The 27,427-nt window shown below is 46.1% G+C and overlaps 1 protein-coding gene across 1 annotated transcript in view; it reads left to right on the top strand.

Moving 5' to 3' along the window:
* The window catches only part of LOC143289208 (guanylate cyclase 32E-like), a 253,119-nt gene that overhangs the window by 194,521 nt on the left and 31,171 nt on the right, over window positions 1–27,427 (top strand). Inside the window, exons 6-11 of the mRNA XM_076598155.1 lie at window positions 12,069–12,217; window positions 14,934–15,039; window positions 17,641–17,719; window positions 19,150–19,276; window positions 22,756–22,905; window positions 23,488–23,592. Of these exons, the coding sequence (XP_076454270.1) occupies window positions 12,069–12,217; window positions 14,934–15,039; window positions 17,641–17,719; window positions 19,150–19,276; window positions 22,756–22,905; window positions 23,488–23,592 (716 nt within the window). The remainder of the gene's footprint in view (window positions 1–12,068; window positions 12,218–14,933; window positions 15,040–17,640; window positions 17,720–19,149; window positions 19,277–22,755; window positions 22,906–23,487; window positions 23,593–27,427) is intronic.

Raw genomic sequence — 27,427 nt, 5'->3', positions numbered from 1 at the left:
CCCCACTGTCAACACGATGATCGACGTTCTTTCTCTTCCACTTTCGCTTCGTTTCACTTGGACGAGTCAGGTCAAAGACAAGAGAATGAAAACCGATCGATGTCATCATTTCTCGTTTTGTTTCTCTTCAATTCTACTTTCGTTATTTCACTTTATTTTATTTCATTTATTTTTTTTATTTTGTTTTGTTGCTGTTATTGGTGTTGGCATGATCAGCATTCATCTCTGTGTGGTTCGGAACACATCAATTACGATCTGATTCTTTCGTGAATGAAACATGAATGAAATAAAAAAAAGAAAAAAAAAGAAAAGAAAAAGGAAATAATACAGAAAGAAGGAAAAAGACAGAAAAGCAAAAAAGATATTTGGAAAGAAAGACTAGACAAACACGGAAACTGGCAATTACACGTGAAGGAATAAAGAATGTTATTAGGGTTTGTGCAATACGTTCGCTGTCTAGTGACTTTTCAGCTCTGGTTCATACAGTTATAGGCACAATGGACATATATGACTGTATTCAACGTGAACAACGCAGACATTATGCGTGCATGTGGGACTGAGCGGGTGAGCACGGGCAAGCAAGCATTTGTGTGTGTGTGTGATCGGAAGTGATTTTAAAATATTTTCTTATTTTACTTGGATTTCATGTATCTTAATGTTAATGTTCTAATCTTATTGGCGTGACATATGTTATGTGCATGCATACGTTGTTTGTGTGTGTGTGTGTGTGTGTGTGTGTGTGTGTGTGTGTGTGTGCATTTTACTTATATATACGATTTATTCCCTTGATGTTTTTATTTATGTATTGTTGTACAATACCTTATGGTCTTAACGTGTGTGTGTGTGTGTGTGTGTGTGTGTGTGTGTGTGTGTGTGTGTGTGCATGTGTGTGTATGTGTGTGTGGGTGTGTGTGCGTGCGTGCGCGCATGTCATTTTTAGTAATCTTATACCTTTTTTTTGTTGGATGTTTTCATTTGTTAATATTGTTGTGCTATACCCTATTGTCTTAACATGAGTATGTGTGTGGGGGGAGTGGGGGGGTTAGTATATCGTCAGCTATTGGGAATTCTTATTTGACTAGTTTTAATCTCTTCTTATGTTGCGCATGATTTTATGCCAGTGTTTACAATGAGCCTGTGATTGCACAACTTAATTTCCATGTGGATTAATAAAGTGTTTTTGATTTGATTTGATTTGATTTATACCGCATCTTGGCCTGGGGCTGTTCCAGACGATACCGACGCGGAGAACGAGGTCACAAAAAAAAAAAAAAAAAAAAAAAAATGTCGCTACCATATGCGCATGCTCCCCCACGTAAGCTCCACGAGCGTGCGTGCGCACACACACACACACACACACGCACGCACGCACGCACACACACACACACACACACACACACACATGTACGCACGCACATTTTGCAAGCCCGTGCATACACACGCCCGTGCACACAAACACGTACATGCACTCATACAAACGCGCAAGCATTCACGCATGTGCAAACCCACTTCCCCCCCCCCCCCCTTCACACGCATGCACGCACGCACACACATGACGCATACAGAGTTCCTATATAAAAGGATTCATTTTTCACATTTCAAATATAAACAAAAGTATCCGAGGAACGGCAGACAGACAGATTGATAGAAATATGCATGGATAAATCAATAAGTGAATGATTAAGAAATCAACGAAATGTTGGCAAAATGACACGTGTCATTTGCAATGAATAAGAGCCTTTCAATTCTCGTTTTCTTTTTTTTTAATGTTTCTTAACGCGATTCATGCTCAAAACTCCACATGTGTACTTTCCAAATGTGCATGTTTTATGCAAAAATATAATTGCTTATTTCTTTCTTACCTATATGCAACTGATTTATATGCAAATATTAATTTCTGTGGTTTCCTCGATGTGCTTGATTTATAAAGAAAAATAATGTCAATGTTTTCACAGTAGTAATTCTTGTACAGAAATTCCGAAGCAAGCTCCCACGTGCGCGCACGTGTGTGTGTGTGTTTTCTATCATGTGAAGCAATCATTTCATGACAACCAATCGCTGAAAGGTATGGCGGACAGGGTGGTCTTGTGGTAATGCACCCGACTAGGAAGCGGGTGTCCAAGGTTCGAGTCCCGCACGATCCGGTATTTTATATTTATAATCCAGTGTGTAGCATGCACTTAGCGCACGTATGTGAACCAACGGAAATAAAGGGGTTGTCGCTGCAACATTCTGTAGAAAAATACTCACTTTAATAGTAAAATAGGTACACACAATAAGAGAACAAAAGAAAATGATATATGTACAGTCCACGCCGCACTGCAGCAATGTGCTTTTCCCAATGAGAGCAGCTTAGAGTTGTGACACAAAATTTAAAACAAAAAATACAACACGACACGATACAATGCAATGCAAGGTTGAGGATTACATGCGTGACAGTGGTCAAGGCCATAATGGGGACAACGGATAATGAGATACAAAAGATTTCATGCATTTCAGACAAGCGCAAACATCTGAGAGGTTTTGGGCTTTCATTCCCAAGAGCCCTTGACGTATATCGATCGGATCCCAGCCGTCGTCTGACTATATATATAAAAATAACAAATAGTAATGAGTGGTAACTCTCTCCACACACAAGGAACATAACTTCCAACCAGTGCTGTTTACGCTACCAATTCAGCTGGCACACAGGTGAACAAAAGGTACGTTGGAACAAACCCAGACACTTATCCAAAAAGGAAGTGACGGGTTTGCTCTTATACCGATCATTTGACATGTGCACACAGCAGGAGTCAGTGACAGAAGAAATGTGCAAACACAAATTAGCTTTTATTCAAGACTGGCATAGCCTCTTTAATCCTGAACAAGCCACACAGACCACACGGATAATACAGAACAAACACATGGTTGCCTCGGTGGTTTTTCAACTTGATATTAATGAATGATGAGGCCAGGAGATCAAATAATTAACAAATAATAAAGAGTGGTAACTCTCTCCACACACGGTACATAACTTCCAGCCAATGCTGCTTACGCTACCGATTCAGCTAGCACACAGGTAAATAAAAGGTACATTGGAACAAACCCAGACACTTCCCCAAAAAGGAAGCGCCGGGCTTGCTCTTAAGCATAACTGTTTGCACACATTTTAATAAACATTGCTCATATGCAGAAGATAGATAAATGCAACGAAAGTCCCGTAATGCACGTTAGCGTTGCTTGTTGCAAGTTGAGCATCATCCCCGAAAACGGAATGTGGCTGACTAAACGGCACAGTGTTAGAAAGGCAACGAACGTGAACCCTGCAGATGCAGAAGTAGAAGCAATATCTAAACTGCAAACAGCTGTGATGATGACTTTTCACAAAACGTGACAATAATGTGTTGCTGTTCACTGTTTTCGTGTTCGTGTTCGTGTTCTGTGTGTTTGTGTTCATTACGCTCGTGTTGATGTTCATTGTGTTGATGTTCGAAGTGCATAGTTCTGTGTAAGTCGTGTTCGGGTAGCTCGGTGACCTTGGTGGGAGTTTTCTGTAAAATATACAACTAATGCGTCGTGCTGTGTCTGTGGAGTGAACCATTGTACCGACGACCATCCCTTGGAATTCACAGGACACTTCAACTGGGGGTCCTACACTTTGATATACAGAAATGTCGATTTCTAATTAATAATAACAATCATCATTATGATAGAAATGATAATAATCCAAATAATAATAATAATGTCATTTATGTTCAGTCTAATATCATCATCTTAGATGAACAGACTATATATAGATAAACGAACGACCGTGTTCGGGTTGATGCTCATAGTGCTTGTGTCGACGATGTTCGCGTGCACTTATTGATGTTCGTTGTGTTGATGCACATTTTTTGTTTGTGATCATGTTCATCATTATCCTCATGTTGGTGTTCCTGGTCCACGTGTTGATGTTCGTTGTGTTGATGTTCGTTGTGTTGATGTTCATTGTGTTGATGTTCGTCTTGCTCGTGTTGGTGCTCGTTTATTTTACATTTATATTACATTTATTTGCTTATTTATCATCATTGTTGTCTTATTTATTTATTTATTATTATTATTATTATTGTTACTACTACCTTTTTTATATTGTATTTATTTATTTATTTATTTACTTATTTATGTACGCTTATGTATTATTTATTCACCTTCTTTTTCTTTTTCTTCTTTTTTTTTCCTCAAGGCCTGACTGAGCACGTTGGGTTACGCTGCTGGTCAGGCATCTGCTTGGCAGATGTGGTGTAGCGTATATGGATTTGTCCGAACGCACTGACTCCTCCTTGAGCTACTGAAACTGAAACTGAAACTGGTGCTCGTTGTATTGATGTTTATTGTGTTGATGTTCGTCTTGCTCGTGTTGGTGCTCGTTGTATTGATGTTTATTGTGTTTCTGTTGATGTTAACTGTGTTGACGCTTATGTTGGTTTTAATTGTTCTGCTTCATTGTGTGGATGTTCATCGTGTCGTGTTGATGTTCATCATGATTGTACTGATGTTCATCATGCTTGCGTTGATGTCCACTGTGCTGATACTCATCGTGTTCATGTTGGCGTGCACTGTGTGAGTACGTTGTGCTTATGTTGGTATCCAGTGTGCTCAGACTGATATTTCTTGCGTGAGAATGTGTTGCTGACATGAGCGTGATTGTTGCCTCTGTGCAGCAGTCTTTTGAACTATTCTCTTAAATATTTTTTTTTTCACTCTTTCAAAACAAACAAACAAATACAGCAGCTCTTGTTAAAGTGGTATGAAACATCATCCAATATATACACGATCATAAGCCGATAAAAGATTGTTTTTCTAATTAACTTTCCTGTCATCAGAATTGGAAAACAGTCTAATGGGAACGAGCTTCCCGTAACTGAGACTTCAGTTTCTTTTGTAAATCACGTTGGCTCTCGTTTCTGTTGAAATTGGAAAAAGGAAAACCGTCTCGAGCCTTGACCCTGACCCTCTTTTCCTCATTTCTTTCCTAACCCGTATCCATTCTGGAGATTTGGTTTCCATCAATAAAATGGACCGCGCTAGTTCAGTGGACAGCCTCATCACTTGAAAGCCTAGGGACATTTCCTCTTTATTCTTTTACTTTACTTTCTTTGTATTAACTGTGAAGAATTTGAATATATTTCCTTTTTTCCGTTCTTCCTTTTTTTTCATTCGTTTTCTGTCTGTCTGTTTTTCTTTTTGATCAGTTATTTTCCTGAACCTATTCATCAGGTTTGATGAAGCCATCAAAGGAGAAAAGTCTTATATGTGTCCTCTTTTCTGACAATAGCCTTATTATTTCCCACAACAATTAGGGAAGAGAATGCTGCCTACAAAGTCACAACTTCCAGCCTAACGATGGAAGTTGAAGCTGTGACACATGCCCTCCAGTGGCTATCGTCCACCCATACGCCTGGAAACCAACATGCCATGATTCTAACCGACTCAATGAACCTCATACAGAAAATTGAAAACGGAATGGGAAGCCCAGAGTGGCATAAGGCAATGCGCAACTTTCAGATTAAAAAACTCACATGGTCATACTGCCCGGGACATGCAGGTGTTAAGGGAAATGAGCGAGCTGACAGACTTGCTGGTAACGCAACACCAACGAGCGGCCTACATCTAGGAAAACCGGAAATCCTCAGAAAAGTCAAAGAATATCAAAAAGAACAGGTACAAGGCCATCACACCATCGATCGCCTCAAAGAAATAAAAGCAGAGAGAGGGGGCGGCCGAAAGTCTAACATGAAAGGTAGAGCACGATGCTTTGCAAATCAAACAAATATCGGCATCATTTCCAAACCAACATTGCGCAAATTTCTTCCAAATACAGTAGACTGAGCAACACACTAGACGCCACGTTCTTGGCATCAGAGATCTTTTCCCATCTCTCTTGCGGCCAATCAGTGGCAGCCTCTGTGCGTGTGTGTATATGTGTGTCTGTGTGTTTGAGTGCGTTAGTGCATGCGCGAGGGTGTAAGTGTACACAAGTGTCATGAGAGTTCTGTGCACGTGCGTATGTGTGTGTGTGAGGGGGGGGGGGTGCGGGGGGGACGGGGGTAGAGGATGAGGTATGTGAGTATATGCATGTCTACACTGTGGGAGCAACGGGATATTGGAACGTGCGGGTGTGTATATATACATATCTTTGTATATACGTGTTTGGAGTTGCGGGTGGGGGATATGGGCGTATGTGTGTGCTTGTACAAGTAAGTGTTCATATGTGTGTGTGTGTGTGTGTGTGTGTGTGTGCCGTGGAAGCTGCGATACGTTGCCTAGAAATGAGTGTGTGGAGGAGGGGGTAGAGGAGGTGCAGGGTAATGTGTGTGTGTGTGTGTGTGTGTGTGTGTGTGTGTTGGGGCTCATGTACGTTTATGTGTATTTGACTGTGCTTTCATATCTGTGAAACTGCATGTTTGGTGCATATCTGTTATGCATGTGTGGGTGTATGTGTGAAAGTGTGTCTTCATGTTTTACATTTATTTGCTTATTTATCATCATTGTTGTCTTATTTATTTATTTTTTATCATTATTATTATTATTATTATTATGACTACTACAACTATCTTTTTATATTATAATTATTATTTATTTATTTACTTACTTATTTATGTACGCTTATAGTTGACTTCATCAAGTTTTTGCGCCTTATACATATTATTAGTAGTGGTAGTAATTATTTTTTATGTATTTATCTATTATTTATTCACCTTTTATTTCTTTTTTTTTCTCAAGGCCTGACTAAGCGCGTTGGGTTACGCTGCTGGTCAGGCATCTGCTTGGCAGATGTGGTGTAGCGTATATGGATTTGTCCGAACGCAGTGACGCCTCCTTGAGCTACTGAAACTGAAACTGAAACTTTCCCACATATTAGTCTCCGAATAAAGTGTTTTTAGTCATACTTACAATCCCTTTTTACAAGAACATGTAATAATGTACCAGACCAGTCTAGTCACCTATTGGCTGCTGTTCTTAAGGTCAAGTGATTCAAGGCTGCAGTCAGTTAAAGAACATGTTCTCTGCGCTTGTCGTTCGTCGCCAAAGGGGTGACATGGTCATCGAGGCGGGGGTCCGTCTGTCAGGTCCACTGGGCAGCTAGTTTTCGTGCTTAATTTCACCTTAGTTTCTCTTTCTCTCACCCGTATGCAACAGTAAGCCTTCGCCAGTATTTTGTGTTGTTTATATATAAACTTGCATAGTTTCAATGTTATACACAAAAATATACAACTGCAACGGCAGCAACAGCAACAAAGCATGGCACACACTCCATCCACGTAACCATGTACATTGCACTCGGACTGTGAAAGAAAGAGACAGACTTACAAACAGACATACAGAGACGTACGGACGGACGGAGAGTGTATTTTGACAAACACAGGCTGTCCGTTCACCAGTTTGACACTGTACTTTCCGTGCCAAAATTGGAAACGAGCACAGCTCACTTGCTCTGAGCCTTGACGGGCGATCAAATGATGGAGAAGGCATTGATGTTGACTGGTTGGGACCATCGACACAAGAACCAGCGTTCCGGTCGTGTTGCACGGCTTTTGAACACAGCATTCATTCATTCATTATGCCCATCCTCCTGGTGGAGCATAGGCCATCGACGACCCCTCGCCATCGCACTCTGTTCTGGACTGTTCTGGCAATTCCAGTCCAGTTGGTCCCTTGCTGCTTCAGGTCTGCCTCGGTATCTCGCCTCCAGCTGTTGCGAAGCCGGCCTCTCTTCCTCTTTCCCTGCGGGTTCCAGGTCAGGGCTTGGCGTGTGATGCTGGACGCTGGCTTCCTGAGGGTGTGTCCGATCCAGCCCCACTTCCTCTGCAGTATCTGCTTGGCCACTGGTTCCTGTCCCGCTCGCTCCAACAGATCTTCGTTTCGGATAAACTTGGCTGTGATGATGCGGGAGTTGACAGGTTCCCAGCCGATGAGTGCACCCTGTGCCTCCGGTGCCAGCATCAGGGCCACACCCTTAGTGTGGGGGGCTCCATCCTCTGTGTGTCCTGAATACAGCAGTTGCTCTCCAGATGAAAGTCTCATCTGTCCTGACTGTAGCCATCTTGTCTCACTCAATCCCAGCACTCCGATCTTGTAGTTTTTCATCTCTCTCGCTGCTTGGATGGTTCTTCCTGCTTCATACATCGTCCTGATGTTCCATGTGGCTACTCGCGTTTTTTTGTTGTTGTTGTTGTTTTTGTTGTTGTTGTTGTTTGTTGTTGTTGTTGTTGTTTTTTGGGGGGTTGTTTTGTTTTTTTAAACACAGCGGCCAGGAATAAAAAGCGAACAACTGTTTCTCAGTCTGCAAAAAAAAGAGCGAAAGAGTGCTTGCTTTTTCCTGGAGTTTGTTGAGGAAGTTGCCATGTGTACCTGTCAGGTAGGAAAGTTGATTTCATCAATGTTGTATTTCTGGCTTCTTTTGTGTGTGTGTGTGTGTGTGTGGCGGTGGTGTTTTTAGCGAGACATTTTATGTTTTACAGTGTTTCCGTCCTTCCTTCCTCCCTTCCATTTTTTTTTTCATTTTTTTGGTCACCAACTATTCTTTCTATCTTTTTTTTTCCGTGAGTATTTTTCGTCTCTTTCTTGGCAATATCCACCTTTCTTCCACTGCACTTTCGAAGACGGAAAAAAGTTGTAGACTGGTCAATAACAATGTAATATGCACTTTGCATTTCTCCCCCTCCACTCTTTTATTGGTCTTTTACGGCATTCGAGAGGGGAAGAAATGTAGACTGTATTACAGTGTCACCAAAACAAATTTACAACTTTTTTTTCCGTTTTCGAAACGAAACTGAATGGAAAGAGTACAGGGTAAGAAATGTGGAGATTGCCTTTCCTGCTAGCGTTTTACTCTGAACGGCATGCCCGCATCCAAACGAAGTAAAATATACGCACAGCAGTTCTTTAAAAAATGTCAGAATAAATCAAACAACTGGTTTGGAATGAGAGCCCTTTCAAAACACCAGGTCGAAATTGAAGATAGTAACAATGGCAGGATTGGTGGACATCGTGTTGAAATGAAGTATACTCTGGCCCAAGGAGCAAGCTCGAGAACAACATATTATTGGCCCCCACTGTAAGTTTCCCGATGGGAATTTGTTTTAGATGAACACGTTTCGACCGAGTTTACAATACGTGCTCACCACGCTGAGATCAATAAAGAAAAGGCGATCTTGTGGTCTTATTCTTTTCAAAAGTTCTGAGTTCGTCCAGCTGTGCGTGTGTGTGTGTGTGTGTGTGTGTGTGTGTGTGTGTGTGTGTGTGTGTGTGCGTGCGTGCGCGCGCGCGCGTGATATATATATATATATATATATATATATATATATATTTCATTCGTATCCGTCAGTGGCAAAATCTGCAAATCAACTGGTGAAAGTTTGGTTAAAATACTTGCACTCTGTTCCATTTCGCCTGTGCGCTTTGTCTATTCTCTCTCTGTCTGCCTGTCTCTGTGTGTCTGTCTGTCTCTCTTTCTCTGTATGTGTCTCTCACCCATCGACCCACTCACACACACACACACACACACACACACACACACACACCACAACAACAACAACAACAACAACAACAACTGAATACATAGGCGTACTATGAATGGGCGAGAATCGAGACCACCCAAATTCAGTGTTAGGTGAATCAAGAATAGACAAATCGGAATGACACCAGTTGTTTGCAGGGTACCTCTCGCCAACCTGTAGGCCGTGACACCTGAGGAGGGAATCGATGTTAATCCCGAACAGCTACTAAATCTGCATGGATAAAACGTAACAGTGGAAGAAACTTCAAATATGTATACCCAATAGGCATATAAAGAGAACTGTGCAACCAACAACCATCTATCTGAATATCTAGTCATCAGCCCCATCCACACGCAATATGCAGCTTCTGTTCAAACGTGTGTGTGTGTGTGTGTGTGTGCGCGTGCATGCGTGAGTATGCACAAGTTTTTATATTGATATGCACTTGTGTGTATCTTATTTCTACTGTATCTGTGTTTGTGTATGATTTTCGATTTATGTTCGTATCTTATGTACTACCCCCCTCCCCCCATTCCCCCCCCCCCTCCCCCACAATATTCCTTGTGACCCCGGTACACTTGGTAATAAAGGCATCTGCTATTCTACTCTATTCTAAAATTCCATGCAGCGACAGACAATAACAATAAGCGTCTGGACTGTGACTTAATTGGCAACAACTGATGCCGTGGGTTTTTGAATCACTTGTGTAAACAAAGTGAGTCTATGTTTTAACCCAGTGTTCGGTTGTCTGTGTGTGTGTGTGTGTGTGTGTGTGTGTGTGTGTCTGTGTGTCCGTGGTAAACTTTAACATTGACATTTTCTCTGCAAATACTTTTTCAGATGACACCAAATTTGGCATAAAAATAGGAAAATTTCAGTTCTTTCCAGTCATCGTGTTTAAAACAATATTGCACCTATGGGATGGGCACCAAAAAATAAAAAAAGAAGCCAAATTATATGGAAACTGAATTTACTGGGGGTTTTTGTTTTTGTTTTTTTTACTCTCTAAACTTGGCACTTTGATCTGATATTCTGACACAACAAGAAGAGCAGTCATTTTTATCATTTTTTGTTCAAACAGGAACTTCTTTTGCTAAGCATGGAAGTTATATTTATTTTGCATGTCTTTGGTGCAGATAGTAAAAAGGGGAAATTAATCTGTACTTAATGCTAGGGGGCTTAATTTGCTTTAAACCGATCTTTCTCATCTTAAACATTACATTTTGAGATTATACTCGATACATAAAAAGCTTATGTGTTTTACTCTCAGTGTACAGGGCTTTCACTATGTTCATTTCCCCAAGTGGTCTTTTACGGAAAATACTAAAATCAATACTACGAGTGGACTTTATAGATCTATTGGCTTAGCCCTGAAGGTCGTGGGCAAAAATCAATTGCGTACACATATTTATACATATTCAAAGCGCGTGCTCATACCCTTCGTTTCAAGTTGTTGACCTGCCCGTTCAATCGTATATTCAATCGACAATACACGATAACATGTGATGGAAATTTGGAGAAGGAGACCATTAAATACTTATTCAGAGAAAGATTTGTGAACGTTCATCACTTATTGGTTTATACCCCAAACTGCCATAAAAATATCCACAGAATCAGTCGGAATTCACAGTTAAAAATAATAAGCAATGAGAGTTAATACCCTTGAATTGATGAAACGTTAAAATTTCCAGTCTTGACTTTTCTCAAAAAGAAGTCCTTTTCACTTCATACGACGTTTAGAAGTACCTGTACTTGGCTCTACATGTTATTAGTTTAACAAAATACTCAATTTTCAAATCAACTTTAAAACTATAAAACTAGAATGAACATAAAAGAGAAATTGAATCGACCGTGTCAACCGGGTGTAACTAAACTTGTACATCTATCTAGATCCAGAGAAAACGGCTAAATGTTGCAGTGTGATTGCAGCGGTAGCCACTTCTTTACCGCGGACTTAAAAGAAATTTTTAATTGCCCTTAAAGATTTTTTAATGCCCAAGATACACCAGAATAATATAATTTAAACAGCGTTCTCACTGTGAATACCGCAATCGATTTATCGCCCTTTAAAAAAGCATGTTTAAATTTATATTTTTGAACGTCAGTTAAGGAGTCACGATAGTGTAATGGGTAAGACAGTTTCTTCTCACCCGAACACGCAGGTTTCGAATCTGCCGTTAGGACTTTTTTTTCTTTTTCTTTTAACCCGAAGCTTTATAATAACAAATACAGAACACATTTTAACGATCAGATATTTTTTTAAGTGTATCATAAGTGAGTCTTGAAGGTCTTGCTTCTCTTATTTTACTTGTGCTAATTGCATGTTACACACTGGATGGACCACGGTTTATCGTCAGGTCCCAATGATTAGCACTCAGACGATTACTCCAAGGTCTGGTGGATAGTGTAAAAAAAATAATAATAATAATAAAATCCCGGACCGTACAATATTGTTCTGAATCGAACGCTTGGACGCTCGCATCCTGGTCGGGCGTGTTGCCACAAGGCCACCGCTGTATGTGAAATGCTGTTGGTGTGGTGTTGTGGCAGGTATCCTGGGCTACAAGACTCGCATTGATGAGTACGGGGATGCTGCCGGCAACTTCACACTGCTGGCCTTCAAGGAGTTCAGGTCACAGTTCTACAACTATTCCATGAAGCCCGTGGCCCAGTTTGAGATGAACGCGGGATACAGACCGGTAAGTTTTTGTATTCGTGTTTTCTTTTCATCACAGCAGATTGCTCTGTGTGTAATTCGGGCTGCTCTCCCCAGGGAGAGCGCGTCGCTACACTACAGCGCCACCCCCCCCACCCCCCACCCCTCCTTTTTTTTTTCCTGCGTGCTGTTTTATTTGTGTTTTTCCTATCGAAGTGGATTTTTCTACGGAATTTTGAAAGGAACAACCATTTTGTTGCCGTGGGTTCTTTTACGTGCGCTAAGTATCCGCGTATCTAAGTTACCGCGTTCTTCATATTGAACCTTTGTATGTACAACATTATTTTGGAAACTTGTAGATTTGATTTGTGCAACTCTTGAGTACTGATGGATTTAACTCAGTCTGATAGATACACAAATATAATATAGGCCTGCAATGCGCTAATATAAGTGTGTGCTCCGATAGATACACAAATATGTATGCATGCACCCAAGAGCTGACAAGCGCGTTGGGATATGTTGTTGTAAGGGATCTTCCTAACAGATGTGGTGTCAGCGTATATGGACTTGTCCGAACGCAGTGACGTCTCCTTGAGAAACTGAAAGGGATGGATTTAAACTTCGTATTGATGAATTGGTGTTAATGTGCGTAAGAATAATGGGTGTCATTTCTTTTTAAACTGGATTATTTGCTCTTCGTGAATATATTGCGGGCACGTTTCGTTACTGTATCGTTTGTCAGATATTATCGAATATATTTGAATGTTTGAAAACCATCTTTATTGCCTTATCATTAATATGTCGCGGGCATGTTTTGGAAACCATAAAAAAAAAGAAAACCAACTCGACATTTGTTCACATGTTAGACTTTCCGATATGTAGATAGAGGGGATGAATAATCAAATAAAACGGCTGTGCGATCATGATTTATTTTTTAGTCTAAAGTAAGAAATTGCCAGCTTTCCAAAGGATGTCATTTTAAATGCTTGCAAGAATCAGCCAGCATTTCAGGCGAACTTTTGTTTTTAAAGGCAGAAAGTTAAGGTCGCCCATTTAAGAATTGCCCGGGAAGCGGGGTGGGGAAGGGGGCAAAAGTCGATTATTCACGTGACCAGATCGCATTTTTACTGTATCGATAAAGTTCTGAATGGATGTTTAATATTTGAATGCTGATAATGTATTTTTGTCTTGGTTGAAATATATTCACAAGTGAATGCTGACAATATAGATTTTCATGAAGTTCAGCTTATTGTGACATGTTTTGTGTCGAAAGGATATTACTATACATAGTTTATAAGAGGGCTTCCAGTGGACTCTCAGCTGTGCGACTTTGGTGCAATGCAATTCCAGATTTGCCTCTTTCCTCCCTTTCGGTTTTGAGCGTGAGATTCATTGAAATGTTCATTTTGCGAATTCAAATGCTCTGTAACAAGCCTGAACTATGCATCTAGGCATTAATTTTTCCCTGTGACGAAACAAAACAATGTAACGACGTTGTTCATAGTGGGGACGACTGCCTGTGAAATCACTTCAATATGATTAACACAGTAGCTCTTGCATGACATATATGTCTGTACAGGTGATCAAAATCAAAGTAAAGCAAGGTTTAATTTCTTCTTCTTGCGCATCGTCTTCAGTTCGCAGAGTTCTTGACAGTCCAAAATGAAAGCATGTACTGTAGAGTGACTAACTTTTGTGTTTTCTATTCTAACTGGGGACTTCAGCCTATTTAGTCATTGACGATAAATCTACTGATGTTAACGACAATATGTTATAGGGAGATTCTTCACTTCACCCAGCAGCAGTTGAGAACAGCAAGAGTTGCGGACAGTTGAAAGAAATCCTTTCTTTTCCGCCTTCCCTTCTTTACCCATAACCTTTCTGTAAAATACTGATTCGTTGGAACTGTACGACTTCTTTTGTATTTCGTTGGCTTCCGCAGATAGATTTTTATGGATAGCATTGGTAACTGAATCGACCTTGTCGAGTGACGGAAAGAAGACGCAGGGAAAGGGGAAGCTGCATTGTTCAGTTCATTTCAAGTCCAAATTACATTACCAGTTCCGCTCTTCGCGGAGCAGTTGCGTAATTTAACCCCTTGATGGCTGAACCTTGGTGACGTGAGACCGGTGTGAGAGCAGCTTTAACGGCATTTCCTACTTTCTTATGTACATGTCAGTGGTGTCACTCGTCTTGCTGAACAAATGCAATGGAGTCCCAAGAGGAAGAAGTTAAAACAAACTGTGTTGCAGGCCTGATTCACATATTCCCGTTTTTCTTCTACTCTTTGATCATGCCGCTACCATCAATGGCCCCTTGAGAGTTTGACTCTTTGTCCCATTAAGCATACATATGTTTCGTTCCGCCTGTTCAGCCTCCCCTCCCTCCCTCTCTCTCTCTCTCTCTCTCTCTCAAGCACACACACACGCACACACACACACACACACACACACACACACACACACACAGTAGAATTTTTTAGAAAATGTTCGTGATTTCCACTGCTTGGTGAATTGACCCCTTTGAGTCTGATCGTAGTACCTCGCACGCTGTGTGTTTGTGTGTGTGTTCGTGTGTGTGTGTGTGTGTGTGTGTGTGTGTGTGTGTCTGTGTTCGTGTGTGTTCGTGTGTGTGTGTGTGTGTGTGTGTGTGTGTGTGTGTGTGTGTGTGTGTTTTGTGTGCGTGTGTGTGTGTGTGTGCGTGTGTGTGTGCGTGTGTGTGTGCGTGTGTGCGTGCGTGCGCGCGCGCGTTCGTTGCAGACTTTCCGGATGTTTCCACGGGAGACGATTCCCTGGATCAACGGGCAGCCGCCAGTGGCTGAACCCCCCTGTGGTTATCTGGGTCAGCGGTGTATCCCTCCCAAAAGTAGGTGGCAGGTTCCCTTTTCGTGCTGCCTTTTTCACACAGGCGTGTCATGGGTGTACTGATCAATCGTGCATTTATTCATAGACACACACACACAAAAAAAAATCACCCAAGCGCGCGCACACACACACACACACGCGCATTCTCGCTCGCGCTCACACACACGCGCACACATGCACACACACACGCACGCACGCGCGCTCGCACACACACACACACACACACACACACTTACATGAACGCACAACCTGAGGTCTGCGCACATTCACACATGCACGCATCCTAAAAGAACTTCTCTCTCTCTCTCTCTCTCTCTCTCTCTCTCTCTCTCTCTCGTTCTCTCGTCACACACACCTTCCAGCACTTTCCTCCCTCTTCCTCTCCTCCTTCTTCCTTCCCCTTCTCCTCCTTCCCTTCTCTCCTCCTCCTCCCCTTCTCTCCTCCTCCTCCCCTTCTCTCCTCCTCCTTCCCTTCTCTCCTCCTCCTTCCCTTCTCCTCCCCTTCTCTCCTCCTCCTCCCCTTCTCTCCTCCTCCTCCCCTTCTCTCCTCCTCCTTCCCTTCTCTCCTCCTCCTTCCTTCCTCTCCTCCTCCTTCCCTTCTCCTCCTTCCCTTCTCTCCTCCTCCTCCCCTTCTCTCCTCCTCCTTCCCTTCTCTCCTCCTCCTTCCTTCCTCTCCTCCTCCTTCCCTTCTCTCCTCCTCCTCCTTCCCTTCTCTCCTCCTCCTCCCCTTCTCTCCTCCTCCTTCCCTTCTCTCCTCCTCCTTCCTTCCTCTCCTCCTCCTTCCCTTCTCTCCTCCTCCTCCTTCCTTTCTCTCCTCCTCCTCCCCTTCTCTCCTCCTCCTCCTTCCCTTCTCTCCTCCTCCTTCCTTTCTCTCCTCCTCCTCCCCTTCTCTCCTCCTCCTCCTCCCCTTCTCTCCTCCTCCTTCCCTTCTCTCCTCCTCCTTCCTTCCTCTCCTCCTCCTTCCCTTCTCTCCTCCTCCTCCTTCCTTTCTCTCCTCCTCCTTCCCTTCTCTCCTCCTCCTCCCCTCCTCCTCCTTCCCTTCCCTCCTCCTCCTCCCCTTCTCTCCTCCTCCTCCCCTTCTCTCCTCCTCCTTCCTTTCTCCTCCTTCCCTTCTCTCCTCCTCCTCCCCTTCTCTCCTCCTCCTCCTCCCCTTCTCTCCTCCTCCTTCCCTTCTCTCCTCCTCCTTCCTTCTCTCCTCCTCCTTCCCTTCTCTCCTCCTCCTCCTTCCTTCTCTCCTCCTCCTTCCCTTCTCTCCTCCTCCTCCCCTCCTCCTCCTTCCCTTCCCTCCTCCTCCTCCCCTTCTCTCCTCCTCCTCCCCTTCTCTCCTCCTCCTTCCTTTCTCCTCCTTCCCTTCTCTCCTCCTCCTTCCCTTCTCTCCTCCTCCTCCTTCCTTCCTCTCCTCCTCCTTCCCTTCTCTCCTCCTCCTTCCCTTCTCTCCTCCTCCTTCTTCCTTCCTCTTCTCCTCCTTCCTTCCTCTTCTCCTCCTTCCCTTCTCTCCTCCTCCTCCATCCTTCCTCTCCTCCTCCTTCCCTTCTCCTCCTCCTCCTTCCCTTCTCCTCCTCCCCTTCTCTCCTCCTCCTCCTTCCCTTCTCCTCCTCCCCTTCTCTCCTCCTCCTCCTTCCCTTCTCTCCTCCTCCTTCTTCCTTCCTCTTCTCCTTCCTTCCTTCCTCTCCTCCTCCTTCCCTTCTCTTCTCCTCCTTCCTTCCTCTCCTCCTCCTTCCCTTCTCTCCTCCTCCTTCCTTCCTCTCCTCCTCCTTCCCTTCTCTCCTCCCCCTTCCCTTCTCTCCTCCTCCTTCCTTCCTCTCCTCCCCCTTCCCTTCTCTCCTCCTCCTCCCCTTCTCTCCTCCTCCTTCCTTCCTCTCCTCCTCCTTCCCTTCTCTCCTCCTCCTTCCTTCCTCTCCTCCTCCTTCCCTTCTCTCCTCCTCCTCCTTCCCTTCTCTCCTCCTCCTTCCCTTCTCTCCTCCTCCTCCTTCCTTCCTCTCCTCCTCCTTCCCTTCTCTCCTCCTCCTTCCCTTCTCTCCTCCTCCTCCTTCCTTCCTCTCCTCCTCCTTCCCTTCTCTCCTCCTCCTTCCCTTCTCTCCTCCTCCTTCTTCCTTCCTCTTCTCCTCCTTCCCTTCTCTCCTCCTCCTCCTTCCTTCCTTCCTCTCCTCCTCCTTCCCTTCTCTCCTCCTCCTCCTTCCCTTCTCCTCCTCCCCTTCTCTCCTCCTCCTCCTTCCCTTCTCTCCTCCTCCTTCTTCCTTCCTCTCCTCCTCCTTCCTTCCTCTTCTCCTCCTTCCCTTCTCTCCTCCTCCTCCTTCCTTCCTCTCCTCCTCCTTCCCTTCTCTCCTCCTCCTCCTTCCCTTCTCTCCTCCTCCTCCCCTTCTCTCCTCCTCAGTCCCAGCTTCATCTATATGTCTGCCTCTCTCTTTCTATGTATCTGTCTTTGCTTGCCTGTCTGTCTGTCTGTCTCTCTCCCTCTCTCTTCCTCCCTCTCTCTCTCTCTCTCTCTCTCTCTCTGTCTGTCTTTCAAAAACACACGACACACTGACAGTCATAACGGCAACGGGTGGTAACAGTTGGTATTGACAGTCTCCATCCAACTTTGGTCCCTTGATGTTTGCAGCCTATGTAAGGGAGATCATCCTGGGCGTGCTGGGTGGCGTGGCGCTCGTCACTGTTGTCATCGCCCTCATCGTCTACAGGTGAGTTGGGTCAAGGCCAAGGATGCCACAGCCTTTTACGGCCATCGGGGCATTGAAACGATACCCACTCTCTGTAGAGTTCGGCATAGGAAGGCAGGTCCCAATTATCTCACTTCCGCCTTTTAAACTTTCCTCAACTGGTCAGTCCATCCCCACCCCCCCATCCCCACGCCCCCCCCACCCACCCCCCCACACACACACATACACACCTCCGCATACCTCCCCATCATACCCCGCTCCCCCCCCCCCCCCCCCCCCACGCCCCCCCCATCTCCCCCTAATATAATCCTCGAAGCCTGAACATTGACCACTGGAGCAAAAATCTAACGTCCTCTAAAGCGTTGCTGGTGGCATCGTTTGCGTTATCGGCATCGTCCATGTCGACTTTTTTTTTTTCTCACTTTGGTTATGCCATCAACTTTTTTTCCCCCGTTACAGCATGCTGTAGGGTTCATTTCAGTACCGTTATAACACGTATCATCACATCCTCACCCGTCTGTATACTCTATGTTTATCGTGCTTGCTTCTGGTGCATTTTCATTTGTGACAGATCGTTATTTTCTTTTTACACATTTTCTTTTGGAATTTGTTCTGATATAATAATATGATTTCCCACCACCTATTTTCTTAATCTGAAAAGGCAACCATTGGCGAGCAGAATCACAAGCGTTGGCATATGAATTTTTGTTGCACTCCTTCCTATTCCTCCCGCATTTTTTTTTTTTTTTTTTTTTTTTTTAACAGCCCCAATTTCTACATGTCTCCGTGATTTCCTTTCACTGTTTCCACTGGCTGCCTGTCCAGAAAGGAATCTAGAGCAAGGCGGCTGCTGTGTGTTTTAATTATTTGGCCCCTGCACGCCCCGGTGTATGTGTCAGATCCCCGTCAGTCTGTAAACACTCCCTCGTTCGTCCAGCTTCCAGCGGCACGATTTGGTTAAGATTGCCCCGGTCAGTGGCCCGGCCGTACTGCCGTTGCCGTTTGTCTTTTCGCAATCCAGCTGCCAGGAATGAACATCTTTTCTTTGTCCAAGACATCCCGCGTTCCCTGCAGGCTTTGAAATCTGATCCCCGACCTAATTTGTTCACTTCCTAACAGATTCATCCCCTGAAGCTGTACCGACACACCCCCGTATTGAGCCGCCTCTTTCTGTCTGGTCCATTTTGTTACCCTGTGTGTGTGTGTGTGTGTGTGTGTGCTTGTATGTGTGCGTGCGTGCATGCGTGCGTGTGTGTGTGTGTGTGTGCGTGCGTGCGTGCGCGCGTGTGTGTGTGTGTGGGTGTGTTTGTGTTTGTGCTTTCTTGTGGGCGCGCGTGCGCGTGCCAGTTTTCGTTGGTGTTGAATACAACTAAGTATTTCGTGCATTGCATTATTCACCACCGTCCCTTGTAAATTGTTTTAAACGTTTTTGGGTTGACATTGTGCTTCAGGAACTGGCGGTACGAGCAGGAGATAGACGGCCTGCTGTGGAAGGTCGCCTTCTCCTCCATCCAGATGGCCCACAACTTCACGGGGCTGAGCGGCACGGATGAGAAACAGCTGCCTCTGGATGGGGCGGTGCGTGTAACGTTATGTCTTCTTTCCTTCTTTCCTGCCTCTGTCTCTCTGTTGCAGACTGCTAGTGATGGTGGACATGGGTGAGATGGCGTGACGAAAGGGGACAACACCATAAGAAGAACACAGATCCAGAATGTATCCAGTCATGTTGAAGTATTGAAACGTTTCGTTGTTGTTTTTTTGTTTTTGTTTTTTTTCCTTTTTGGACAGATCTGAGCTGATGACAAGTTTTCTTTTCTTTGACATGCTGTTGTCCTGAACTTAGTTCAAACTTTTCGAGTGTGTTTTGTGGTCAGGACATACTGTTTACGCCATGAACAGCTGAACTCACGTCAGGTGAGCCTGATACCTCTCCTGAAAACAGCTGATTAACATTGCATCCTCGGGTTGCTCATGGTTAGCTGCTAGGAGCAGGGAAGATCGCAGATTGGTAAATGACGTCTCTCGGCCAAGTCCTGTAGAGAGTCGGTCGTTGCCCTTACCCAGACAAAACTTAGTCATGCCATGTACAACTAACAGACTTTTCCATTAGTGGATCCCCAATTGCTGTCATTTGAAAGGTTTACGTCTTGGTCCGTTCCTGCCCCGCCTTACTCCACCGCCCCTAATTTCTGTAAGCACTTGCGCCAAGTCACTTTTAACGTGATGCAACGCCCACGGACACTCGGGCGTACCCGCCCACTCATGCACCCAGCCACACATTTACCCACCCACACTATTACAGGCACCCACACTTACGCACGCGAACCCACATGCACACAGATGTACATGCGCGCGAACACACACACACATACACACACGCGCGCGCGCGCACACACACACGCACACGCACACGCGCACACACATACGCATGAACGCACGCGCGCAGAGGGAGATGATTGCTTCGATTCAGTCCACAACTGTTACTGGAGGCGTATGTGTGTAGCATGTAATATTTTGTAAACGCACGAAAAAGTTGTGTCCAGAGAAAGCTGGAGATGTCTCACCTTGTCACTCCATACTCTGTTCACCGTTTACCTTTAACATCACTTAAGTGACAACGAAACATCCTTTTGCTAGAAATAAAGCTCACTCCTTGGTCTTCACCTCAGATTTCCCTACTTGTGCCACACGTGGAGGCCAGGTTGATTCTCAGCAAGTTGTCCAACAAATTAGTGTTATTGGAGGTTACGGAATAAACAGATAAGGCTGTCCTGGAAGTCTGAGCCAACGTTTTCTGAAATGTCATCACCTATCAAATGAACTTATTTTCTTATTCAGAGATAATTAAGATTGATTGTTCCTGCCGCCTGCTAACGCGTACGTCACGTAAAATTCAGTCAGTCATTGTAATTCAAGTCGAAGACTGGAATAGGAATGCCTCGGCTTTCGTCGATTTGGGTGAAAATAAATTGGAAGCAGATTGTGAATGGGTTCTTCCAGGCAGACGATTCCTCAAAGCCAGCAGGGAGAGATCTTGACTGGTATTCTTAGGGGGGAAGCAGAGCGATGCAACGAGTGGTTCAATTTTATTGTAATACTCTTTTGTCACAACAGATAGATCTGTGTGAAATTCGGCCTGCCCTCCCCTGGGAGAGCGCGTCGCGACAAACAGAGCGCCACCTTTCTTCTGCCTGCAAGTGTATTTGTTTACCTATCAAAGTGGGTCTTTCTTCGGAGTTTTGCCAGGGACAACCCTTTGGCTGACATTAGATTTGTAGTTGCACTAAGTGCATGCTGTACACATAACCTCAGTTTATCTTCTCTGTGGAATGACCAGCGTCAAAACCACCACTCAAGGTCTGGTGGAAGGGAATAAAATACTGGTGACTGTGGGAATCGAAGCAGTGCGCTCAAATTCTTTCACTTCCGGGGCGGACGCGTTGCCTCAGGGCCAACCCCCCACTTCAGTGTGACCAAAGGACGGCAGTTCTGGTTCCATTTAACAGAACGTTTCATGAGTGTGCTCGCCTGTGTGTGTGTGTGTGTGTGTGTGTGCGGGCGCGAATGTGAGTGCACTCACGCTTACACATATTTGTCTCCAAAGAATATACCTAAAAGCCCTCACACACGACCACCTATCAACCATCATTTAGGGTCTTATCCCGAAATACTCTCTGAATAAAGGGAGTGGAGGAAAAACGCTGTTTCCGACACTACCGCTGCTGCCTTTTGCTTTCAGGAATGTTTGCTGCGTTCCCCTTCTCGCTGAGAGCTTTTCCTGTATGACGTCACAATCGTCGCCCTCTGAGATTAATAATGAATACTAATGAAGAGTTCTCGTTCAGTGGGTCAAATGTTAAAGATCCTATCGCCTTTTGTCTATCGGGACAGTGATTCATATCCCCTGAGCGTAGGAAGGCGGGGCGCGGTCCTCTCTTCGTCGCCTTGTCTACGCCAAACATTGTCAAGTTCTGGATTAATGTTAAGCACATTGGTCTATCATGATAATGTTAAGCACATTGCCCTGTCATGATAATGTTAAGCACATTGGTCTATCATGATAATGTTAAGCACATTGGCCTGTCATGATAATGTTAAGCACATTGGCCTATCATGATAATGTTAAGCACATTGGTCTATCATGATAATGTTAAGCACATTGGCCTGTCGTGACATTTTTTTTCTGTCGCGAGAACGAATGACATTCTGGAATGTGCTGGCGACTCGACTATGTTTTTTAATTTTAATCTTCTTTTTTATGTCAACACAGAAAACTGCGAGCCAGAGGTGAACTACAACTGCGCTGGGAGAATAGCAATCATCTCTCTCTCACTCTGTCTCTCTGTCTCTGTCCCTGTCCCTCTCTCTCTCTCTCTCCTTTCCTGACCCATCAACTTCACCGTTTCAGTTGTATTACTCCCACGACGGTCATTCCCAGTCCCCCTTACACAGCCACACTCGTGTTCCGGTCGACAGTCCACACGGGAAACTATCAATGTTAGGTCGCCAGGAGGCCACGTACCAGAGAGGAGAACTTATACTGCCGCTGTGTCACATCGGTGATGTTCAGTAGTGTCTGTTCTGATTAACTTTCTGAGGACACCATCTACTACTATCAGTGTCTGTTGCAGGTGCTGAGGTGTTGGTGGTGATGTTGCAGGTGGTGAGGTGTTGGTGGTGATGTTGCAGGTGGTGAGGTGTTGGTGGTGAGGTGGTGGTGCAGGTGGTGAGGTGTTGGGGATGATGTTGCAGGTGCTGAGGCGTTGGTGGTGATGTTGCAGGTGTTGAGGTGTTGGTGGTGATGTTGCAGGTGTTGAGGTGTTGGTGGTGATGTTGCAGGTGGTGAGGTGTTGGTGGTGATGTTGCAGGTGGTGAGGTGTTGGTGGTGAGGTGATGTTGCAGGTGGTGAGGTGTTGGTGGTGATGTGGTGGTGCAGGTGGTGAGGTGTTGGTGGTGATATTGCAGGTGTTGAGGTGTTGGTGGTGATGTTGCAGGTGCTGAGGTGTTGGTGGTGAGGTGATGTTGCAGGCGCTGAGGTGTTGGTGGTGATGTTGCAGGTGGTGAGCATCGTGTCCACAGAGTCCCGGAACTCCTACACCCAGGTGTTCGCCCAGACGGGGCTCTTCAAGGGGCAGACGGTGGCCCTCAAGCTGTACGACAAGCGCAAGATCGACCTGGGGAGGCGGACCAAGAAGGAGATGAAAATGGTCTTGCTGGTTTTCTCTAACGCTCTGTGTGTGTGTGTGGGGGGGGGGGGGGAGGATGCGTGCGTGCGCGCGGGTGTGTGTGTGAAAGATGTATGTGTCTGTATCTGTCCATCTGTCTCTCTGTGTCTCTTTCTCTTTTTTTGTGTGTAAGTCTGCCTCTCTTCTTTTTATTCATTTATTTATTTTTGTTGTTGTTGTTTTTGTTTTTTTAGTTAGTTTTGTTTTTATTTTTTGTATCTTTGTTTTTTGTTGTGGTTGTTTTGCGTGTTGGTTTGTTTTTCTTTCTTTCTTTTTTTTTTTTTTTCAAGTTCTTAGCACAAGTTGCTGGTTCTGAAGACAATTCATTACAACTAAAATGTGTTGTCCGTGATATTCTTGTTTTTGTTGTTGTATATTTAGCCGTCTTCGCCTTTTCTAAAATTTGTTTTAATTCGTTTGTTTGTTTGTTTGTTTCTCTCAGTTTTTATGTGTAACCACATTTGTATTGGGTTCTTATTTTAATAGTTATCAATGTTCATTTATGTTGTCTTTTCACTCTTGACTTCTTTTTTTTTTTAAAGAAAAAAACAATACTGTGTGCAGCTGAGAGACCTGCGGCACGACAACGTGAACGCTTTCATCGGGGCCTCTGTGGACTCGGACTACCTGGTGCTGGTGACAGAGTACTGTGGCAAGGGCAGCCTCACGGTAACCTCCCCCTGCTTTTGTCGGTCTTGCCCCCCTCCTCCTTCTTCCCCTTCTCTTCCTCCTGTCTGTCCTTACAGTAACCTCCCCCTGCTTTTGTCTGTCTTGCCCCCCTCCTCCTTCTTCCCCTTCTCTTCCTCCTGTCTGTCCTTACAGTAACCTCCCCCTGCTTTTGTCTGTCTTGCCCCCCCTCCTTCTTCTTCTTCCCTTCTCTTCCTCCTGTCTGTCCTTACAGTAACCTCCCCCTGCTTTTGTCGGTCTTGCCCCCCTCCTCCTTCTTCCGCTTCTTCCCCTTCTCTTCCTCCTGTCTGTCCTTACAGTAACCTCCCCCTGGTTTTGTCTGTCTTGCCCCCCTCCTCCTCCTCCTTCTTCCCCTTCTCTTCCTCCTGTCTGTCCTTACAGTAACCTCCCCCTTCTTTTGTCTCTCTTGCCCCCCCCCCCCCTTCTTCTTCCCCTTCTCTTCCTCCTGTCTGTCCTTACAGTAACCCCCCCCCCCTGCTTTTGTCTGTCTTGCCCCCCTCCTCCTCCTTCTTCCCCTTCTCTTCCTCCTGTCTGTCCTTACAGTAACCTCCCCCTGGTTTTGTCTGTCTTGCCCCCCTCCCTCCTTCTTCTTCCCCTTCTCTTCCTCCTGTCTGTCCTTACAGTAACCTCCCCCTGCTTTTGTCTGTCTTTCCCCCCTCCTTCTTCTTCCCCTTCTCTTCCTCCTGTCTGTCCTTACAGTAACCTCCCCCTGCTTATGTCTGTCTTGCCCCCCCCCCTCCTTCTTCTTTCCCTTCTCTTCATCCTGTCTGTCCTTACAGTAACCTCTCCCTGCTTTTGTCTGTCTTGCCCCCCCCCCCCCCCCCCCCGCCTTCTTCTTCCCCTTCTCTTCCTCCTGTCTGTCCTTACAGTAACCTCCCCCTGCTTTTGTCTGTCTTGCCCCCCCCCCTCCTCCTTCTTCCCCTTCTCTTCCTCCTGTCTGTCCTTACAGTAACCTCCCCCTGCTTTTGTCTGTCTTGCCCCCCCCCCCCCCTCCTTCTTCTTCTTCCCCTTCTCTTCCTCCTGTCTGTCCTTACAGTAACCTCCCCTTGCTTTTGTCTGTCTTGTCCCCCCCCCCTCCTTCTTCTTCTTCCCCTTCTCTTCCTCCTGTCTGTCCTTACAGTAACCTCCCCCTGCTTATGTCTGTCTTGCCCCCCCTCCTTCTTCTTCTTCCCCTTCTCTTCCTCCTGTCTGTCCTTACAGTAACCTCCCCTTGCTTTTGTCTGTCTTGTCCCCCCCCCCTCCTTCTTCTTCCCCTTCTCTTCCTCCTGTCTGTCCTTACAGTAACCCCCCCCCTGCTTTTGTCTGTCTTGCCCCCCTCCTCCTCCTTCTTCCCCTTCTCTTCCTCCTGTCTGTCCTTACAGTAACCTCCCCCTGCTTTTGTCTGTCTTGCCCCCCTCCTCCTCCTTCTTCTTCCCCTTCTCTTCCTCCTGTCTGTCCTTACAGTAACCTCCCCCTGCTTTTGTCTGTCTTGCCCCCCCCCCCCACCCCCCTCCTTCTTCCCCTTCTCTTCCTCCTGTCTGTCCTTACAGTAACCTCCCCCTGCTTTTGTCTGTCTTGCCGCGCCCCCCCCCCCCCTCCTTCTTCTTCCCCTTCTCTTCCTCCTGTCTGTCCTTACAGTAACCTCCCCCTGCTTTTGTCTGTCTTGCCCCTCCTCCTCCTTCTTCCCCTTCTCTTCCTCCTGTCTGTCATTACAGTAACCTCCCCCTGCTTTTGTCTGTCTTGCCCCCCCCCCCCCTCCTTCTTCTTCCCCTTCTCTTCCTCCTGTCTGTCCTTACAGTAACTTCCCCCTGCTTTTGTCTGTCTTGCCCCCCCCCCCCTCCTTCTTCTTCTTCCCCTTCTCTTCCTCCTGTCTGTCCTTACAGTAACCTCCCCCTGCTTTTGTCTGTCTTGCCCCCCCCCCTCCTTCTTCTTCTTCCCCTTCTCTTCCTCCTGTCTGTCCTTACAGTAACTTCCCCCTGCTTTTGTCTGTCTTGCCCCCCCCCCCCCTCCTTCTTCTTCCCCTTCTCTTCCTCCTGTCTGTCCTTACAGTAACCTCCCCCTGCTTTTGTCTGTCTTGCCCCCCCCCTCCCCCCTCCTTCTTCTTCTTCCCCTTCTCTTCCTCCTGTCTGTCCTTACAGTAACCTCCCCCTGCTTTTATCTGTCTTGCCCCCCCCCTTCCTTCTTCCCCTTCTCTTCCTCCTGTCTGTCCTTACAGTAACCTCCCTCTTCTTTTGTCTGTCTTGCCCCCCTCCTTCTTCTTCCCCTTCTCTTCCTCCTGTCTGTCCTTACAGTAACCTCCCCCTGCTTTTGTCTGTCTTGCCCCCCTCCTTCTTCTTCCCCTTCTCTTCCTCCTGTCTGTCCTTACAGTAACCTCCCCCTGCTTTTGTCTGTCTTGCCCCCCCCCTCCTTCTTCTTCCCCTTCTCTTCCTCCTGTCTGTCCTTACAGTAACCTCCCTCTTCTTTTGTCTGTCTTGCCCCCCCCCCCCCCCTCCTTCTTCTTCCCCTTCTCTTCCTCCTGTCTGTCCTTACAGTAACCTCCCCCTGCTTTTGTCTGTCTTGCCCCCCTCCTTCTTCTTCCCCTTCTCTTCCTCCTGTCTGTCCTTACAGTAACCTCCCCCTGCTTTTGTCTGTCTTGCCCCCCTCCTCCTCCTTCTTCTTCCCCTTCTCTTCCTCCTGTCTGTCCTTACAGTAACCTCCCCCTGCTTTTGTCTGTCTTGCCCCCCCCCCTCCTCCTTCTTCTTCCCCTTCTCTTCCTCCTGTCTGTCCTTACAGTAACCTCCCCCTGCTTTGTTTGTCTTGCCCCCCCCCCCTCCTTCTTCCCCTTCTCTTCATTCTGTCTGTCCTTACAGTAACCTCCCCCTGCTTGTCTGTCTTGCCCCGCCCCCCCACTCCCCCTCCTTCTTCCCCTTCTCTTCCTCCTGTCTGTCCTTACAGTAACCTCCCCCTGCTTTTGTCTGTCTTGCCCCCCCCCCCCTCCTTCTTCTTCCTCTTCTCTTCCTCCTGTCTGTCCTTACAGTAACCTCCCCCTGCTTTTGTCTGTCTTGCCCCCCCCCCCTCCTTCTTCTTCTTCCCCTTCTCTTCCTCCTGTCTGTCCTTACAGTAACCTCCCCCTGCTTTTGTCTGTCTTGCCCCCCCCCCTCCTTCTTCTTCCCCTTCTCTTCCTCCTGTCTGTCCTTACAGTAACCTCCCCCTGGTTTTGTCTGTCTTGCCCCCCTCCTCCTCCTTCTTCTTCCCCTTCTCTTCCTCCTGTCTGTCCTTACAGTAACCTCCCCCTGCTTTTATCTGTCTTGCCCCCCCCCCCCCTCCTTCTTCCCCTTCTCTTCCTCCTGTCTGTCCTTACAGTAACCTCCCTCTTCTTTTGTCTGTCTTGCCCCCCTCCTTCTTCTTCCCCTTCTCTTCCTCCTGTCTGTCCTTACAGTAACCTCCCCCTGCTTTTGTCTGTCTTGCCCCCCTCCTTCTTCTTCCCCTTCTCTTCCTCCTGTCTGTCCTTACAGTAACCTCCCCCTGCTTTTGTCTGTCTTGCCCCCCCCCCCCCCTCCTTCTTCTTCCCCTTCTCTTCCTCCTGTCTGTCCTTACAGTAACCTCCCTCTTCTTTTGTCTGTCTTGCCCCCCCCCCCCTCCTTCTTCTTCCCCTTCTCTTCCTCCTGTCTGTCCTTACAGTAACCTCCCCCTGCTTTTGTCTGTCTTGCCCCCCTCCTTCTTCTTCCCCTTCTCTTCCTCCTGTCTGTCCTTACAGTAACCTCCCCCTGCTTTTGTCTGTCTTGCCCCCCTCCTTCTTCTTCCCCTTCTCTTCCTCCTGTCTGTCCTTACAGTAACCTCCCCCTGCTTTTGTCTGTCT

The sequence above is a fragment of the Babylonia areolata genome, chromosome 1, assembly GCF_041734735.1.
Source record: "Babylonia areolata isolate BAREFJ2019XMU chromosome 1, ASM4173473v1, whole genome shotgun sequence".
NCBI classification, from domain to species: Eukaryota; Metazoa; Mollusca; class Gastropoda; order Neogastropoda; family Buccinidae; genus Babylonia; species Babylonia areolata.
Note: the sequence above shows the minus strand (reverse complement) of the source record. Positions and strands in the feature narration are given on the sequence as shown.